General features: G+C 34.4%; 1 protein-coding gene across 2 annotated transcripts in view; it reads right to left on the reverse strand.

Moving 5' to 3' along the window:
* Nucleotides 1-5,449: 5,449 nt before the first annotated feature.
* IQCB1 (IQ motif containing B1) overlaps nucleotides 5,450-21,044 on the reverse strand; it is a 50,278-nt gene continuing 34,683 nt past the window's right edge. Inside the window, exons 12-15 of one of the 2 annotated variants that reach the window (XM_081302346.1) lie at nucleotides 19,329-19,477; nucleotides 13,068-13,199; nucleotides 7,063-7,219; nucleotides 5,450-6,302 (exon numbers count right to left, since the gene is read on the reverse strand). In XM_081302346.1, coding sequence (XP_081158472.1) covers nucleotides 6,073-6,302; nucleotides 7,063-7,219; nucleotides 13,068-13,199; nucleotides 19,329-19,477 — 668 coding nt within the window. In that variant the 3' untranslated portion in view covers nucleotides 5,450-6,072. The remainder of the gene's footprint in view (nucleotides 6,303-7,062; nucleotides 7,220-13,067; nucleotides 13,200-19,328; nucleotides 19,478-21,044) is intronic. The other variant, XM_081302345.1, reaches the window with a different exon arrangement.

The following is a 21,044-nucleotide window of genomic DNA, read 5'->3' on the forward strand; positions in this document are numbered from 1 at the left end:
GATTAATTAGGTCTAACATTATCAAATAACATCAATTCAAAGGTGCCCACTATTATGGCTAGATAAGGTTTTAGGAAAGGAAAAGGATTAGGAATACAAGGACAAGATATAGTGGCACCAATACAAATAGATCAAAAAACAGATAGACATGGATTGGGTTTTCAGGAGGGGTCACTGAGACAATAAAAATTACTTGGAAATCAGAAAGACCAGTATGGGTTCCTCAGTGGCCCCTGACTAAAGAAAAGATACAAGCAGCCCATGACCTGGTAAAACAACAATTAGCGGAGGGACATATACAACCCTCTGTATCTCCCCATAATATTCCCATTTTTGTCATCAAAAAGAAATCTGGTAAATGGAGATTATTGCAAGATTTAAGAGCTATTAATAATGAGATGGTTATCATGGGACCTGCTCAATCGGGGATTCCTCAATTGTCAGCTTTGCCAAAAACCTGGTATGTTTTAGTTATAGATATTAAAGATTGTTTTGTTTCCATTCCAATTCATCCTGAGGATAGTCCATGTTTTGCATTTACTGTCCCTGCGCTGAATCATGAAGGTCCTGATCAGAGATATGAATGGAAAGTACTCCCTCAAGGCATGGCTAACAGCCCAACTATGTGTCAAATTTATGTTAACAAAGCAATCCAGCTACTTAGAAATCAAAATCCTGAAGTACAAATATTTCACTATATGGACGATGTATTATTAGCACACAAAGATAAAAACACATTGTAAGAATGTTATGCCACACTTACAAACTTATTAACAAATTATAATCTAGAGATAGCAATAGATAAAGTACAATTAAATTTTCCATTTAATTATTTAGGAGTGCTATTATCCTTGACCATGGTCCATCCACCAAAAATTCAAATATGAGTAGATCAACTTAAAACACTTAAGGACTTTCAAAATTTGTTAGGAGACATAAATTGGATAAGGCCTTATCTAGGTATACCAACAGGAGAGTTGGGACCTTTATTTAATATCCTAAAAGGTCCATCAAATCCAAATTCACCCCACATGTTAACAGTTGAAGCAAGAAAGACATTAAAACTCATTGAAACATATATGGAAAATATGCATTTGGATAGAATTGATATAAGTTTTCCTTTTTTATTTATTGTACTACCAATAAAAAATATTCCTACAGGAGTATTTTGGCAAAAGTTCCATTATTATGGATACATTTATCTTATTCACCAAACACTATTCTTACTAGGTATCCTGAGGCTGTAGGACAATTAATACTCAAAGGAATAAAGGCAGCAAAGGGAGTGTTTGGAATTTCTCCTAACAAAATTATCACTCCATATACTATGGATCAAATTAATGAGTTAGCGAATGAGTTAAATACTTGGGCAATAATCATGTGCAAATCTACTTGTTCATTTGATAATCACCTACCATCCAATCCTTTGTTGTTTTTTTGGTCCTCACATCCTGTAGTTTTTCCAAAAATGACAAGAAAACCACCTATCATGAATGTTCCAAATATATTCACTGATGGGTCAAATAATGGTACAGCAGCAATAATTACCCCTGATCAAGCTTTTACATTTTTAGTACCCGAACAATCAGCTCAAAAGGTAGAGCTTAATGCAGTATTACAAGTTTTTTTGATATTTTAAAGATTCCATATTTAATTTATTTTCTGATAGTTTGTATATAGTTAATGCTATAAATTCTCTTGAAGATGCTGGTAGGATTTCCCCTTCCTCTACTGTTTTCTCTTTGTTTTCTGCTATACAAAGTTTAATCTGGGACAGAAAAGATCCATTCGTTATAGGACATATCAGGGCACATACAGGATTGCCTGGAGTCCTTAGTTTGGGCAATGATTTAGCAGATAAAAAAACACATGACATGCATATTTTTTCTGTACTAGAAGAAGATACAAATTTTCACAAATCCTTCCATGTTAATGCTAATACTTTATGAAAGCATTTTAAAATAACTAAGGAACAAGCTAGACATATAATAAAACAATGTCAAAATTGTGTGACCTTTATACCACAAGTCAATCTTGGAATTAATCAATCCCAGAGGACTGATACCTAATCATATCTGGCAAATGGATGTCACACACTTGCCAGAATTTGGAAAATTAAAATATTTGCATGTTACAGTTGATACTTCTTCTGGATACTTAATGGGCTCCCTTCATACCGGAGAAAAAACTACAGATATTATGTCACTGTTTAAAAAATTTTGCCATTGTGGGCATTCCAAAAAGTTAAAAACAGCTAATGGCCCTGGCTATACTTCTGCGTCTTTCAAGCAATTTTGTTCATCATTTGGCATTACTCACATAACAGGAATCCCATACAATCCACAGGGACAAGGTATAGTTGAAAGAGCTCATCAAACTATTAAAATGTACTTATTAAAGCAAAAAGAAGGTATTGGGAAGGGGTATATATTCCCCAAAGATAAACTTAAAATAACCCTTTTTACTCTAAAGTTTTTAAATTTGGATTCATCAGGGCTTAGTGCTGCGGAGAGGCATATGTGTCCAAAAAAAAAAAAAAAAATGTACATAAGCCAAAGGTACTTTGGAAGGGTATTCTAACTGGACAACGGAAAGGTCCTGACCCAGTGATTGTCTGGAGTCAGGGGTCTGTTTGTGTTTCCACAGGGAGAACAACAGCTGATTTGGATTCCAGAGATACTAACTAAAGCGATATCTACAGACCAAAAAGAAGATGATTCGGCTCAAAATCCATAACAGCTGATATCCAGAACCCCAGTTTAGCTATTCTTACGTCTGTGATAATGGTTTTCCTACACCTGGAGGCTAATGAGCACCATTAAGGCTTATTTCAAATGTTAAAAAACCTTGAGGCTTACTTGTGGGAATACCTTCAAACCCATATGCAAGTTACAAAAAGAATTTTTCTATTTTATTTTTTGAGCTCATACAGACCTAGGTTAATGTTTTTCTGATCAGTTTTATTTTTTTTTTAATCAACTGTGCAGTTTTTAAACATTGCAATGGAGATTTCACCTGTGAAAAGCTACAAGGCCTTTACTGTTGTGTTGTGTGCACACTTGTGTTATGTGTTGTATGTCTGTATGTGCGTATGTCCATATATTAGGAACACTCATGAAAAAATGGATCCAAATATTTTTTACTCACGTGATTTAAACAGTTTAATTTAAATTGGGTATTGTCTTAAAAAGTGAACAAATAAGGAGATTAACAGGTCTGTTTATTTACTTTCACCTTTCCTTTTCATTATATTTGATAATTCTGTCCAGGATAATGTAAATAATTTCCAGTATTACTAAAAAACCAAATGAGACTTCGGAATTACAGCTGCCATCATCACAACTGTTGCTGTTTCTGCTGCTGCTACTACAGCTTCTGCGATGGCTATCACGCAAACTGTACAAACTGTTGCATTAATATTTACTTCAAGAAAAAATAGACATATTAATGGATTCCTCGCTTTGGGCTGCTTGTGGAACTTTCCTGGACTGTGTATCACTTATATGCATTATGAACTGATACAATAAAATGTAATTAGTACCAGGGTATCTTTGCTGACAGTGTCATCTGTGGTACAGTTTTTCCAGGGATTTCTCACTTGGAGCAGTCAATGGCTTGATATCATGGCATTTTGTATCCTCCTCCCTTCTGCTTGTGATGGTCGTTATCCACAAGTATGGCTGAGTGTGTTGGGCCGGTAGTCAAAGATGGGTAAGATCCAATTACAATGGTACCAACCTAAGACAGGAGGCTGACGATTTGAGGTCAGATCATCCAATGACAGGTAAGGACCATATGTAGTATTGGACAACCTAAAACAGGCAGGGTCCCTAAGCCACATACTTGTTTAAATTAAACAAAAGTGGGAGATGAGGAGCGCCACAACCAAGTTAAGAGGGCGCCTGGCAGTATACTAGGAGGAGTGGTTTGTGAGCCAACGCTAGCGAGCCATTAAGATGATGAGGATTCCTTAATGACTGACTGCTGTGTCTAAATGATGTCAATTAAGTTAAGCTGTGTGTAATTAGTTGGGTATATGTACCTCTGCCGTCCGGCAGAGAAGCAGTAAAGTGTTTTTGTTTCTGCTCAGTCTTTCTGATTGTCTTTAGGGTGCCTGTTTCTATCCCTCCCCAATTCTTTCTCACATACAATGGAATTAGTCTGACTCTTGGAGGTAAGAAAGCTTGCTTTTCCTGCTCTAGCAGGTTAAGACTTTTAAGAGAAAGGACTAGAGAAGTGGGTGGAGCTTTGAGAGAGCAGCTTTATGTTATCCTGTAGCAGCCTATCACCTCATGTTTGCCTGTGCCACTAAGGAGGTTTCTTCAGGCTTCCTGTCTTGCCCTTAGCCTTTCTTGTGAGCATTTGGTTCTAATTCTCTTTGTGGGAATCCTAGGTATTCTGAGTGGACATCCTAGCCCACCTTGGCCTTTAGGAATTTGTTAAATTTTAGTTGATTTCTTCTCACCTAATCACCTGTCTTTCCTTCACTCTATCAAAGATGAAATACTTTATTTCACAGCTGCTGAGTTCCATATTGGTTTACTTGGTTGGCTTGAGGCCTTAGCTATCTGATTGATGGGTTCAAGAATATTTGTTGTAGATCATCTGGCATTTTTTTTAAATTAAGTTGGGAGCAACATTTTCATTTAGCTTTCTACATTCTAATAAAACCAGAATTTCATCTTTTTTAAAAAATATTTTTAGTTGAAAACAATACTTTTATTTATTTATTTATTTAGTATTTAATGTGAAGCTGAGGATTGGACCCAAGTTTCTCACAAGTGCTAGGCAAGTGCTCTATCACTGAGCTACAACCCCAGCCCTCATTTGTTTATTCTTATAGGTGAATTATGGTGAATTATATACATTTTTTCCAACTATGAATATAAAGTACATTAGGATTTTGACTGGAATTTTACTAAAATGAATTTTGGGAAAATAGACATTATACATTTGGTCTTCCCATCTAGAAATTCTAGTATTTTCACGGATTTACACAAAGAGAACCCTCTGGGTTCTTTATGATAGAGAGTCATGATTTGTTTCCAGTTTTAACTTAAATTCTGTATTGTTTTTTTTTCTTTCTTTTTTTTTGAGAGAGAGAGAGAGAATTTTAATATTTATCTTTTTAGTTTTCGGCGGACACAACATCTTTGTTTGTATGTGGTGCTGAGGATCGAACCCGGGCCGCACACATGCCAGGCGAGTGTGCTACCACTTGAGCCACATCCCCAGCCCCTTAAATTCTGTATTGTTACAAACACAATCTGAGATGACTTTGGGTATTAAAATATAATTAAAGGTAAATACATAAATCAGGGATTATTAAGTTAGAGCCCATAACTGTATAGGTATCTAGGAATGCAATGAAAATTAGACATTATATTTAGCTCTAAGATTCCAAGGAGAGAAAAGGGAAGCAGTAGTTATAGAGTTGTCATAATTTAATAAAAATAATACAGTTGTATCTGGAGAAATTTTTTCTACATAGACTCCTCATGGATGTGTATGTGTATATATAGTTCCTTTTAGAAGTAAGAAAATGGAAAATGAGTTCAACCATTACTTTATGGAAGAGTGAAATGTCTTTCAATTGATCACTTATTTTCCTTACCTTTTAATAAAGGCCAAGAACATACATCTGGTGATGATGATGATTAAAAATAATAATTCTAAATAACAACATAAAAGCTGAAATAATCCTGACAAGTTTTTCAGAACAACTGTTGAACATATTTATTTAGAAAAAAAAAAAAAACATTTAATTGTAAAAGAGCAGAAACAAAAGACATTTCACATTTTAATCAACAATATAATGCCATGCTGAGTTTAGTTTCACAATGAAAGCCACACAAATACGTATGTGGGACCACAGACAGGGGTGTAGAAAAAAGAAAAAGAGAATTGAAAAAGAGGTAGATGATAACTCTTTGCTTACTGTCTGTAAGTCTTCTTGGGAGAGAAACCTCTGGAAAATCACATTAGGATAGCTCTAGTCTAACAGCATATGCCAGAGGCAAAAGTAATATAATTTCCTGAAATATAAAATGTATCAATTTTCATGGTAACTCCCTAGGGCAGTTTGGTTCCACCAATGAATAATGTTCCTAATTCTATACTAAGCTCATCCTTTGGAACACCAATCTCATCACCTGGTTCTTCTCCAAGCTTCTTCCACCAGGGTGCTTGTATGTGTTTCAATGTAGTGAGATGGGCCTGCTTGGCCTTGGCTGCCACAGGCCTGGATCTACTTAGGAATAGCTCAGGTTCTTTCCCTTCTGCCTCTTTCAGACTTGGTGCCTCTGTAGTAAACAGAAAATAAACAGGTCAGTGGAAGCATCCTATGCAAACAAGTAGGAAATTGAAACTACAGAGCTGGAACTCTGCTGCAACAGGCGGGGACAGGAATTCTGAATCTGTTACTTTGGATGGTATATTAGTATCCAACAGCTGCAGCTATAGCTGGTAGAAACACAGTCATTAAACACAGAAACTTTTGTGAAAGCACTTCATTATAAAATGATAAAATAACCAGCCTAGTGGCGCATGCCTGTAATTCCAGCAGCTTGGAAGACTGAGGCAGGAGGATCTTGAATTCAAAACTAGCCTCAGCAAAAGCAAGGTACTAAGCAACTCAGTGAGACCCTATCTCTAAATAAAATACAAAAAATGGCTGGGGATTTGGCTCAGTGGTTTAGTGTCCCTGAGTTCAATCTCCAGGACCAAAACATAAGTAAAATTAAAAAGAATGATAAAATTACTATGTAATCTTCAAAAATGACTAAAAGCTTCTGGGATTACATAGAATCTGGCTAGTAGGGTTCAGTGTATTTGAAATTTATAATTTTGTCTGAGCTGACATATATGTTAGTAAGGCTGAGAGAAGTCCACAAGGAGGAAGTTATAGAAGCTGCATCATTTGAAATCATTGTGTGCTAACAGGATCTAGAAATTTCCTGGGGATGGGAGTTGGATTAAAAGACCATTAACAATGGTTTTCTTGTGAAGATTTTGGATGCCATAGGCTATTTCTTTTATGAAACAAAAATGGAAGGCACATACTCATTAACTGTTCAATATTGGTGCTGATCTGAGCCATAAGAGCTTCTCTGTGCTGCTGAGCTCTTTCTTCCAGGGTCCTACCCATAAAGTAGTGCTGCAGTTGTTCTTGAGCCTGGGCATGGAGCTCCCTGCTGGCCACACCTGATATCTGAGAACCCTGGAAAAACAAGAGAGAAAAACTTGTCACAAGAAGGACATTTAACTGTGTTTTGCTCAATGACTAAGAGTTCTAGAATACTTAGCTGTATGTATCTTATGGATGACTCCTGTTTACTTTACTTGTGTAAGTACTAAATGATTTCAAAACAGACTTAGATAAAAATGAAGGTGGGAAAATTTCTTTTTGGTGTAATACCATATATCACTTCTGCAGATAATGTGGTATTATGGGTGAAGAGATAAGACTGAGAGATCGTAGTGAAATTTTTGAAGGGTTTGGTAAAGACACTGTCTGAGGACGATTCCTTTAGTTCTAGACCCCATTTGAAATACAATCTTACTTCTGACTCATTCCTACTCTCAAACTTAGATATCTAAGTTATAATGTTATAACTGCTTCTGTTTTCACAGAATGAGTGACACAAATTAGCTATAAGGTCATATTCCTTTGGTTAGTCAGCTAATTTAAGGGAAACTTAAATGATTAGTTTGGATAAGGAGGAAATAATCTTAGCTTTAGAGCTGATAAAGTTTCTGACGCCATAGCTTTTTCACCACAGCTTTTTCTGTAAGCCTGTTCTAGTCAATACCTTACTTTTCAGCCACATAATCTTAAGCAAATAAAAGTATGGCCAAAGCAGCACTTTGTTTTAAAAGACAGGGAGAGTATGCACCAGAATTAGTCATCCCTCCAAATCAACTACAAATTTGATTTAACCAACTACAATAATGAAGTGATTAGGAAAACAATGGCATTTTTAGTGAGGAAATTTTTTTTGATCATCTATTTCCTGAATAATATAGCATAACAACAATTTATTTAGCATTTACATTGTACTAGGTAATATAAACAATCTAGAGATGATTTAAAGTATATAGAAGATGTGCATAGGTTACATGGAATAAATACTATGCCAATTAAGTATCTGAGAATTTTGATATCCGTGAGGGTCCTATAAGCAATACCCTCACAGATACATATAGGTTATGAGCAGGTGTGGAGGGGTAGGTAAGTAGATATCAAAAATCTAAATGTAAGAGCTAAAACTATAAAACTTGGAAAAAACATAAGGGAAGCATCACAATATAGGTTTTGGCAATGATTTCTTGCACCAAATGTCTAGGCAACAACAATTAAAAAACAGGACTTCATTAAAATGAAGAACTTTTGTATATCGAGACACTATTGACAAAGTAAAAGGGTGGCTCACAGAATGGCATAAAATAATTGCAAATAATCATATATCTGATAACTTAAAAATGGGCAGACGTTTCTGTAAAGATATATAAATGGTCAATAAACACATGAAAAGATACTCAAAATCATTAGTCATTAAAGAAATGCAAATCTAAATCACAATGAGATAAAACTTCACACTTATTATCTATTATAAAAACAGAGCAAATGCTGGCAAGATTGAGGAGAGACTGGAACCCTATGTCCTATCGTACTATCGTTTAATGGATAAACAAAAAGTCTTATAAACATACCATGGAATACTATTCAGACTTTATAAGGAAACTGACTTACAAGCTATAACATGAATTAACCTTGAAGATATTATACAAAGTGAAATACATCAGGCACAGATGGATACTTTATGAAGCCAGTCCTATGTGGTACTTACAGGAGAGTAGTCAAACTCATAGAGAGAAAATGGTTTTAAATGATGGTTCAGAAGCTGGATGGAGAGGGAAGGGAGTTCATGTTTAATGGATACAGTTTGAGTTCAGTTCTCTAAGATGAAAACCATTCTGAAGATGAATTGTGATAATGATTATACAACAATATAAATTGTTCTTAAAGACTTTATATTAAGATATGATTAAAATTGTGTTTTGCAGATTTTTACATTTAAAACAAATTTTAAAAATTTAAAAATATAGAATAATGAGGCTATGTATCAAATTTACTAAATTAGAATTTGAGGAGTGGTGCATGTGGCTTGAGTATGTAATTTTTATAAAGCTAATTATATTAGTAAATTATTAAAACTGTTAAAAGCAAATCAGTCTACTCTATAGAGCTCAAGAACCTATGATATATTTGGTGGAGAGGAAAAATGCTTCTCCTTTCATTCTCTCTCTGCTCACAGAGAAGAACTGTCAGTTGTGCTTCTGTACCTCTCTGCAATTCGGTTCTCTTTTTTGGCTAAGGAAGGAGTTGTTAATATGATTGACCAAAACCTAAGAGATTGGTCATATTTTTTAATTTCCCCCCGCCCCCAGTACTGGGGGTTAAATCCAAAGCCTCACACATGCTCTACCACTAAGCTACATTCCCGGACCTTCTTAAAATTTTATTTTGAGATATCGTCTTACTTAGTTATCCAGGCTGACCTTGAACTTACAATCCTCCTGTCTCTGCCTCCTGAATAGCTGGGAATACAGGCATGAACCACTGTGTCTGGCTCATTGGTCATATTTTATTAATGGCCAGTCTGATTGTGCTTTAAAAGCTCAGAACCCTTAATCCCTTAAGGGTTAAAAACAAAACAAAACAAAACAACAGCATTTAGGTCAAATTTGTTTTTTAAAAAATATGCAGCTTTACTGCAATAAAAATGACATATAATCACTAGCAAATATTGAAAGGGTACAATTTATTAAGTGTTGACAAATGTTATGACTATGAAGCCATCACCATGATGATAATAAATATTTATCACCACTAAATTTCCTTGATATTCCCTTTCCTACACCCTTCCCATCTTCCCATATCACACAACCATGGACTTACTTTCTGCTAATTGTAGTTCATATTTTTAAAATTTATATAAGTGGAAATCACATAGCATGCATTTTAACTTGTCTGGCCTCTTTCACTTTTTTTTATTGTTTTAATGACTAATGATGCATCTTTTCATTTGTTACCTGTGTATTTTCTTTGGATGAAGTTTAATTTTGTCTAATTTAGAAAATTGGTCATATACTTTCTTATTGTTGAGGTTTTTTTTTTTTTAAAGGGAATATCATGCTCCAAAGATTCTTTATTTTATTTGTTTTTATGTGGTTCTGAGGATTAAACCTCTACTACTGAGCTATAACACTAGCCTTTATTGTTGAGTTCTGAAAGTTCTTTCACTATTCTGGATTAAAGGACCTTTTTATATTCTGGATATGCTTGGCAAAAATGTTCTCCCAATCTGTCCTCTTTTTTAATTCTCTTAAGTGTCTTCTGAAGAGCAGAAGTTTTAAGTTTTTACATACTCAATTTATCATTTTTTTTTTCTTTTTGCTTCTGGTATTGTATTTAAGAAATCTCTGCCTAACTTAAGGTCACAATTTTTCTCCAAGAAATTTTATAGTTTTAGATTCTGCATTCAAGTTATTCATTTTGAGTTAAATTTTGTAAATGGTATGATGTGTGGATCCAAGTTCAATTTTTTAAGATATATAATTGCTTTAGTGTCTCTACTGCATTAACTTTGGAAGAATGAAAAAGTAAAGAAACAACTGGCTATATATATGAGTTTATTTCTAGATTAGATTCTCTAACTTCTAGTTCCTGGAGACTATGATTTAATTTTCTGCTTCTATCAAGTTACTATTCTAACTCAGATAAATGAAACGTTCCTTTTGTGTCTGGATTATTTCACTTAGCATTTCTTAAAGGTTCATTCATGTTGGTGTCATGTAGTTTGAAACTGTCATTAGGTACACAAACATTTAGAAATTTTAAATTTTCTCTTCATTAAAAATAGCCCTAAACCATTATATTTTGCTCTCTCTTTTTATATTTTCATATTTAAAATGTTTCTATACTCAGGCTTTACTTTTTAATTTAATCTGAAAATACTTGTGTTTTAATTGGTGGACCAATTACATTTATTGTAATATGGTCATTATTAAGTCTATCATTTTGATATTTTTTATTTGTCCCATCACTTTCTTTAATGCTTCCTTTTTTTCTGCCTATTCTTTGATTAATCAAGTATGTTTTATTTATTTATTTATTTATTTATTTATTGGGTGCTAGGGATTGGACCCAGGGCCCTGTGCATGCAAAGCAAGCACTCCACCAACTGAGCTATATCCCTAGCCCTTATGATTCATTTTAATTTCCTTTATAGGCTAATTAGCTTAAGCTTTTTTTTTCTGTTTTGCTGTTTAATTTTAGTGGTTGATTTAGTTTTCTTTTTGGTGGTGCTGGGGATTGAACCCAGGGTCTTTTGCATGTGAGGCAAGCACTCTACCAACTGAAATATATATTGATTTAGGATTCATAGTATACCTCTTTAATTTCTCAATCACCTTTGAGTGATACATACAACTTTATATATATAAAAGCCTTTCAACCTTATATATCTATTTCTCCCCTCCTTGATTTTATTTTTAGACTTTATAGATACTACTAAAAATTACCATAATTTTTGTTCAAAACAAAGGCCTTATCATAGGGTTATTAGGTTTGTTTTCATCCTTTCAAAGACGTCTGAACAGAATTGGGCCAACAAAAAATGTTATTTGGTATATAAAATATTTGTTGCTCCCATCCTACAAGTCCTTCTTCTTCAGCTTCCTGTAAAAATTGCTATGATACCAATATTTACCTGAAGCAAAACCACATGTATATCAAAAAAAAAAAAAAAAAAGGCCAGCAAACTAAAGCTAATATCCTTTGAAAATAAATTTTACTGAAGCATAACCACACCTATTCATTTATATATTCTTTGGCTGCTTTAATGCTACAACAGCAGAGATAAATAGCTACCATATAGGCTAAATGGTCTGAAAATATCTGCCATGTAGTACACATTATAAGAGTCAGCTATGTTTTATTAAAAATTTATATAATAAACATTAAAGCCTCTATAAGCAGGAGGCCTTAGTTATTTCTCTGGATTGAACCCTGCTATCTAAATTAGTTTTTATCATTTCTATGTTCCAGTGGTTATCAAATTCACACTTAGTCACTAACACATTTGTACTCTGCTTCCTATTTGTATATATATTTTTGAGGGGCTGGGAGCTTCGGAAGAATGAAAGAGTAAATGACAGAAGTACTTAAATATCACATCAAACCTCTAACATTAGTTACCTAGAATTTTTAGGTTTTAGAAGTATATGTTTATGTGTGTGGGAAGGAGGAGTGAGAAAGGCAAGGAGGGAGGGAGGGAGACTAGTTGACTATTCTTGTGAACTAAAACACAATGATATCACAATCACAACAAAATTAATGTGAACAGTGCCAAAAGATACTATGAATGGTTGGTTCAGATGAGAGAAATAAGAATTCTGATTGATTGAAATGTATAAACTGTCAATTTTCTCTGTAAAATTCAAGAAGCATTTTGGTATGAGAGAAGAGAGAAGAAAGTGGTGGAAGCAAATAACACTTGATTTGCAGTACTGTGTTCACTGAAAGTCAAAAGATATGGAAAAAAGTGTTAGCAGTATTATAGTAATAAAATCATAAAAGGTAGATAGTCAAATGCTGTATCTTATCAGCTCCTGAAGGTCCATTAACAATCTAGCAAATTTAAGTTTTCATGTTTGTTTGAGCACATATATATAGGAATGAATACTGACAGCTACATATACTGTTTTTGGAAGATGCAACAAAGCTAAAGTTTTATTGTAGTATTGTAAAAAAAATGATGTAGTCTTGTTGGTATGATTAGAGATATAACTGATTTGAAGCAAAGTACATTTTGCCACTGAGTATACCTCTATGGCTATATTACTATAAATAAAGTCTACAAATCCATTAACACTATGGTAAAGTCAATGAATCATCTTATATCAACAATAATGTTCAGAATCATACAAACCCTGCTTTACTGGTAGATACTATGCAATGGAATAGTGTTAACATGGATATTATGGCATAGAAGCCTACATACTGAATGTCTTCTGATATAATCATCCACTTGTTGCTTCAGTTCAACTCTACGTGCATCAGTGAGTTCCTGGAGTCTTTGCCAAGGAGCAAGTTGTTTCTTTCTCTTACGGCACTTTGCTAGGAATTTAAGGACCTGAGGAGAAAAAAAAGTTTGTTATTTTTCTCCCCTAATAGTATCTTCTCCCTACATTGTAGAGTAATAACACCAATGTAACAATGGTAACTCTGTGTATGAGGAGGGGGACAGGACTATGACTGAGTAAGGAAGGACAGTGACTTTTTAACTCTACAGATGTTCATGACATGTGAGGGGTTATGTCCTAAAAAACCCACTGTTTAAGTTGAAAATACTATAAGTAAAAAATGCATTAACCTACCTAACACCATAGTTTGATTTCTACTGAATGCATATCACTTGTGCACTACTGTAAGGCAAAGATCATTTATATTCTGTAGTGCTCTCAAAGTTTTATAAGGGTATATTCAGATAACATTTCTGTAGTAAGCAATGGAGATAAAAAAAGTAAATAAATATTGACTTAGTCTCAATTCTAATTCCTTATTAACTATATGATTCTGAGCAAGTGACATAAGCGCTATGAAAGGTTCTATGTCTATAGAAAACAGGAACCCTGATTCTACATGTCCTACAGGATTGTAAACATCAAAGAAATAATATAGAAGATGGTAACTGAGAAGATATTATAAAATTGTAAGGTATGAGGCTGGGGACAAAAGCATTGTCTGAATGTCATTTCTCATGTCCTTCAGAATGGACTCCTGGTAAAATAAGTAATCTTGTAATAGAACTGGAGATATACCTTAGTGGTACAGTGTTTGCCCAGCATGCATGAGGTCTTGTGTTGAATCTCCATCACCACAAAACAAAGGAAAACAAATCTTGTAACAGGCATGATTTGAGACAAAATCATTCTTCCCACCTTTCTTTACTCTTTTCTTTGTTGTTTTTATTTTCATCAAAGTTATAAGTTCACACTCTTTAAAGAAGTACTTATCTAGTCTGTTTCCAGTTTGTTTGTTTTTTTGTAAACCGAAGGGCACTTTGCACTGAACTACACCTCCATCTTTTTTTATTTAGTTAGTTTTATTTCAAGACAAGATGTCATTAACTTCCCAGGCTGACCTCGAACTTGTGGTCCTCCTGTCTCAGCCTCCTGAGTCACTAGATTATAGGTGTGCACCACCGCGCCCTGCCACTATCAGGTTTGATATCGCCTGAAAGCTAAAAATGGTTTTGTATGTTTTATGGTTAAAAAAATTCAAAAGGAAAAGAATCTTTTGTGACATGTAAAACTATGTGCAATTCAAAATTCAATGTCTGCAAATAAAGTTGTATTGGAACACAGTTACGCTCATTTGTTTACTATTGTCTGTGGCTGCCTTTGTACTACAACTGTTGAGTTTAGTAGCTACAAAGACTGCATGTCCAGCAAAGCCTAAAATATTTCCCTATCTGGCTCTTTCCAGAGAAAGTTTGTTGGTATAATTCTATTGTTTAAAGTGTCAATGTTATAGTAATTATTATCCGAACAACTATTCTCTGCCCTACCCTGTTCCCAATCCTAAAGGAAATAACTTTTGTCAGGTTTTTCTTTTGATAGTGAGCTCCATCTACTTTTCTGTTTTATTTTTTCAGATTGTAAAATACGGATTTAAATTTCTTTTACTGTTTATATTCCCACATCCTTTCCATATCCCATCCATCCAACATTATGATGTCAAAATTTTAGTTAAATCAATGTTGAATATTTGCACATTATTACTACACAAAAGCTATTCACTTTTAAAGCATACATTATGATTATTTTTCCTTTCTTGCACATTTACTCTGGGATTAAAATTTCTCTTTTGTTTTTGTGCTTCATTTTCTATATAGTTACTACCAGTTATGTGAACTCTGCCCTGTCAAGCCATTACAACACATCAGGCATTCTGCCAGATACATTTTCTTGGACATACTTTCTGACTTGACTCTGTCTATTCTTGGGGCATAAAACTGTTTTCCTGTTGTCCCCATTCACCACTGGCTACTCCTTTCACCGTTCCTTTGCATTTCTTGGATTCCACACTATCTTCTTTCTTGGATTACTCCTTTGTTTCAGAGATTTTGTGATGCTTATAAATATCTTTGGGAAGGCAGGGGCAGTACTATGTGCCTGTAATTGCAACTACTTGAGAGGCTGATGTGGCAGGATCACCAGTTGGGGGCCAGTCTAAGTAATTTAGCAAGACCCATCTCAAAAAATATAATAAAACTAAATTAAAAAGTCTTTGTCCTGCCCTTAATTGGTGTTTGGTTAAGTATGTGCTATTGAGAACTCCATTCGATCCTAGTATATTTCTGGGTAATGTAAAATAAATGTAGGTGTGTTTCTGTCATTGTCTTAGATATTTAGTTGGTCCTTTTAATCTAAAGGTCATAATATTCAGTTTGTAAAATCTTAAGTTATTAATTTCCTCTCCTGTTTTTTCTGCTCTTGACTGTAAATTTCTGGGTGTTGAACATCCTGGACTAATAATCTTTTTGTGTCACTTTCTAAGATGTTTCCTTAACTTCCCCCTTAGGTCTTTATGACTTTCAATATTTCTATCAAATTTTATTTCTATTTTTCCCTTTTATACAACATCCTGGATTGGTTTCATGAATTTTTAATTCCTACTATTAAAAGGTATTTATGTATGCTTTCCTTTACATCAGTTCTAAACCATCTCCAACAGGAATTATTTTCTTTTATCTGAGGAAATAATATATAAAAATAAATTTTATTTTAGAATTTCTGCAATGTCTCCTTCTACCAAATAGCATTACTCAGTTTGTTTAGGTCATGGCTTTTCCTCAGCTGTTCCATGACACTTATCTTTTCAGCTGATATTTAAGGGTGGGCCATAAAGAGCTATTTTGAAATTCTGAGCAGCTGGATAGGGATTATCTACTGTATACTTCAATATAGGGTTAATGAATCATATTGTTTCATTGGGGCACTTCAGTGTGAACATACTTATGACTTTTCTCTTGGGCTGTTCATATTTCCCAGAGAAAATGATTCCAATATACTGTCTACAGGATATAAGCCTGGCTGACGGCACTCTGAGGGCTGAGAAGAAAAAACAAATGGAGATCTTGACATTAAGTATATAAAACTGTTATTAGTATGATACTAGATCCTTTACTGTTCTTGTGCACCCTGCCAACCCTAATGAGGACCCTTTCCTTTCCCTCTATTCTTCCTTTTCCTTGACTTTTCTTTTTTGCCTCTTTCTGTCTTCCACCCCATGCTTTTGGTACCACCCTGGGCTTACGATGCAATATTGGGAGGTTCTCTGTTTCTAGATCAGAAAAGCTTCCTTGACTGTTCTCTCATTTCTTTTCTTAATGTTTGTCTTTTCAGTACTCTAACATTTTGTTTATTGTTTAACTGCCACTGGTTTGTTTCACTAAGTCCTTTTGTGGTTTGTCAGTGACATACATGTATAATAATGTTATAATACTTTTCTGCTACAAGCACATAGCAATTGATTGGCCATCATTCTGGCTCTAGGGAGCAGGACACATCCCCTTTCTCAGCTTCTTAATTTCAAGAGATGAAAGCAAGAGAAGAGCATCCTAGAGCATTCAAAAGGAAAAGGCAGCTAACTCTTCAAACTTAATTCTAGCACTGTAGTCCTACTGAGAGTTACAACTTGTCTATGTGCGTAAGGCTGTGGAATTTGAAACTAGCCAATTTTCATAGTGTTTCATCAATTTTTACTACTAGATAAGCAATGTCTCTTGTTTTTGTATAATGTAAGGGAAAAAGAAAAGGATGATAACAGTCTGACCTTTCTTTTCCTGCCAAGGACACTAATAACCCATCTACTGAAGGACAAGTTGATTGAAAGGATAAACTTATTCCCTTCTATTACTTTCAAGGAAGCTAATGAATTATCTCCTTTTCTTACTTGCCAAGGTCAATAGTGGTACAAAAAGAAATATAATGTAAGTCACATATGTAATTTTTTTTAGTGACATTAAAAAGTATAAATAGGTGAGATAATATTTTATGTATAGTAAATCTTATAAAAACATACATAAAACATTAGCATTTCAACATGTAATCAGCATAAAAAAAGGATTAATGAGATATTTTACACTCTTCCTATCAAGTCTTTAAAATATCTGCTGAGGTTTGAGCCTCAGCACCACTTATATAAGTAAAATATCTGCTGTATTTTACACTTAGAGTATACTTCAATTTGGTCTAGTTACATGTCCAGCCATGTGTGCTTAATAGCTACTATAGTGGATAATACAGGTCTTAGAAAACGAAGCTTTAAAAATATAGCAAAATGTATCCTTTACTAACCATTGTCCTAATATTCTCTACTACTTTTTCTTCTCTCTGTACTTTGCCATTTTCTTTCTCTTTTCCTCCTTTGAAAATAATTTTAGTATTAGGGATGTAGCTCAGTGGTAAAGCATCTGCCTAGGAAAGGGTCTATTCCCAGCATCTCTCTCTCTGTCTCTCTCTCTCTCTCACGCAAAGAAAACAACACGAAACAAAACAAAAAACAATCTTCTTATTTCCTTTTCTAGTTTGCTAGCTTTGTTTTGACTTCAGTGTTATTTTGGTAGTGAGATACAAAGACTATAGACATGATTTTGACCCATCCCTTTTTGTTCTTATTAAACAGAGACTAATTCCTTTCCGTTGGGCAGACATGAGGCAAATATGACTAATCTTTCCTCTCAGATGCCATGGAAAGTATGAAAACCAAAACGACTTGACCTTCCTAGATTTCAGATACACTCCCATGATGACCACTGCTCTCTAGGGAATGATTAACAAACTGGTGTTATCTCAGAGGGCCTCTTTATGAAGTTCTGGGCTCCACATTCCCTTGAATGTGTATCTGTTTTCTTAAATTTGTCAGTGTTTCTGAAAACAAAACAAACAGAACAAAAAATAAAGTACTGGGTTCACCTAAATCAGCCAAGATAGTAAGTCAACCTCATAAAAGCCCAGCTAATTCTCTGGCAGGGAAGACTTTAAAAAGGAGGTAGCCCTTAGGTAAAAGTTTTAAAAAGACTAAAAGGTTCTTCTAAATGTCTCCAACCTTGCTATCAATGGGTAAATCCTGAGACATTTTTGTTTAGCATGGAGTAAATATCAGGAGTGTGTGTAATTTAGTGATAGTGTAGGAGTATATATTATATTTATAACTTGAGATTCCCCAAAACAGCCTGTAGAAGGAGGAGAAAAGTATTTCTTCCTACTTCCCTAGAACTCATTCTACTGTGCTTTTGGATAGTTTTAAAATATCTCCATAAAATATTTTTTTTTTTTTTTTTAGTTGTAGATGGACACAATACCTTTATTTATTTATTTTTCTATGGGGCTGAGGATTGAACCCAGTGCCTCATGCATGCGAGGCAAGTGCTCTGCCACTGAGCTACAACCCCAGCCCTCCATAAAATATTAATCCACAGAGAATGTTCAATATCTGTCATAGTGAAAAACTGAACATTGATCTTAAAATTCAATAATAAAGGATTGTTAAACTAAATGTTTTAAGGCCTGAAAACCTAATATGAAGTTCAATTCTATATAAGAGAACAAGTGGATATTAGAAAAACTGATTATTAAATGAAAAAAAGAAAAAAAAAAACCCCAGCTTATGTTATGCTTTTCCAAGGAAAGGAAACATTCTGCTTTAGAAAATTTTCAGAAAAAATTATTATTTAAAAACATCATTCTACAATTGAAGGTAGAATTATAATTATACTTAATATGTCATCAATAATAATTATACCTAATATGTCATCTGTATATTTAAATGAATCACATCTGATAATGATGCACTTGCATAGGACTTTTCAACTTACAGAATAAAACTGACCTATGTAAGAACTGAGTGGAAAAGGTAAGATAAAAATATCCATTCATACAACACACACATTCTGAGAGCTGACAACGATAAATAAGACAGCTCCTTATCTTTGAGGAACTTGTAGTCCAAGAAAGAAAGAAAATATGTTAATCAGAAAACCCGGCAGTACGGTATGGTTCTAAGGAAGCATTACCAACTGAATGGCTAAATGAGTTTGGCCAGAGGCAAAGAGGTTCTTATTTTATAAAGGAAGAAATAGGTTCAGGAAAGCTAAGTGACTTGATGAAGTTTTTACAGCAGGTCAATAGAAGTGTCAGGTGTGAACACATTTTTGCCTTCTTATTCAGAGCTGCTTTTACTACATCAGACTCACTGCTCTTTGAAGTGTGACAGCTGCTTTATACTCCGTAAGAGATGGCCTCTGTTGGTAAAATTTTTTCCTTTCCCTGTACCCTCTCCAGTATTTCTGGATAATTAGTGCTGACTTCTCTTCCATTTCCCGATTGTATTTCTCCAACTGACCTAAAAAGATGACAGACGCTATTACAACATACTTACTGCTTTGCTTTTTTAAGTTCTGGAATCAGGACAATGGTAATAATAACAATCTTACTCTTTTAAGAATATTGTTCACTAATTTCCCTAATTCTATTATTTTACATAGTTTTTAAAATGTAGAAACAAAACTTTCTCAGCTTATGCACCTTCTTTAGAGAAAGGACACGTAATATTTTTGTGGCAGGATAATGAAAAAAGGGCTGAAAATTTAATAGAACATTAAAAGAAATAATCATGAGTACATGGTTAGGAAATCACTTGGTACTACCAGATGGAAAAGGCAAAATATGTTTATGATTGGTTATCTGCTTTACTTTGTATTCATCCAAATTTCCAGTTGGTTTACACAGATTACTTTTTTTTTTTACTTTCTGGGAGTTAGCATACAGCCCAGGGCTCATAGTAGTAAAGTGACAAAAAACAGTAGAAGGTAGTGCCAGTGGTAATAAAAAGGGAGTATATTTGGCTGGGTGCAGGGTCACATGCATGAAATCCAAGCAGCTAGGGAAGCTAAGGCAGGACAATCCTGAGTTAAGCCAGCCTCACCAATAACGAGGCACTAAGCAACTCAGTGAGACACTGTCTCTAAATAAAATAAAAAAATAGGGCTGGGGATGTGGCTCAGTGGTCAACTGCCCCTGAGTTCAATCCCAGTATCAAAAAAAAAAAAAAAAAAAAAGGGGGGGGGGAGTATATCTGAGATAGAGTATTAAAAATGATAGGATGTAATGACTCATAAGACATAGAGGTAAGAAAGGGAAGGAACTCTAGGATGTCTCAGATTGGAAATGAAGTAGATTGTTGGTACCATCACCTGAAATGGAGAAGCAAGGAAAAGGAAATCTGGGAGGCAAAACGATGACATTAGTTTTTGGGATGCCTATGGATAAACATGAAAAGCTATCCAACAGGCAGCTTGCTACAAAACTATGTTGTCCCAAGTAGTAGACATTAGACTTAAGTGCTTACCTAGATTAAAATAAAATAAAAATTTAGGTCCTTGAAAGCATTAGACACATTTCAAATACTCAATATCACCTCTGGCCACTGGCTACTGTTTTAGATGATACAGACACATAACCTTTTATTTATTTAATACATTGTACTGGACAGTACTGCTTTAGAACTTAGGACAGAGGGTGAGGATGGAAACCAAATATGTGTGCCAAGCATTCTGTGTGCCAAGCATTCAACTGATAGTTGAAGCTATAGTTATGAATGGGACATACCAGAGTAAAAGAGGATAAGTGAGTAAGGCTGGAACTCTGGACACTATCTACATTTAAGGGAAAAGAAGAGAAATATGGCGCTAGTGAAGAATCCTGGGAATGAATAATAAAAAAGGAAAAATTAGAAAAAAACAATCTTGTACCCATCAGCCCTCCCAGAACATACTTACACTAATTCCAGCTTAGTCTCTCACAGATGGCAAGAAGATATCACAAGGTTTATACTAGGGAATAAGTAAAGTTCTAATGGCACAATGTAGCAATATTCTAACTTCTTACTTAAGTTCAACAAGTTTACGTCT

This window comes from Spermophilus citellus (assembly GCF_964194105.1).
Source record: "Spermophilus citellus genome assembly, chromosome: 7".
NCBI classification, from domain to species: Eukaryota; Metazoa; Chordata; class Mammalia; order Rodentia; family Sciuridae; genus Spermophilus; species Spermophilus citellus.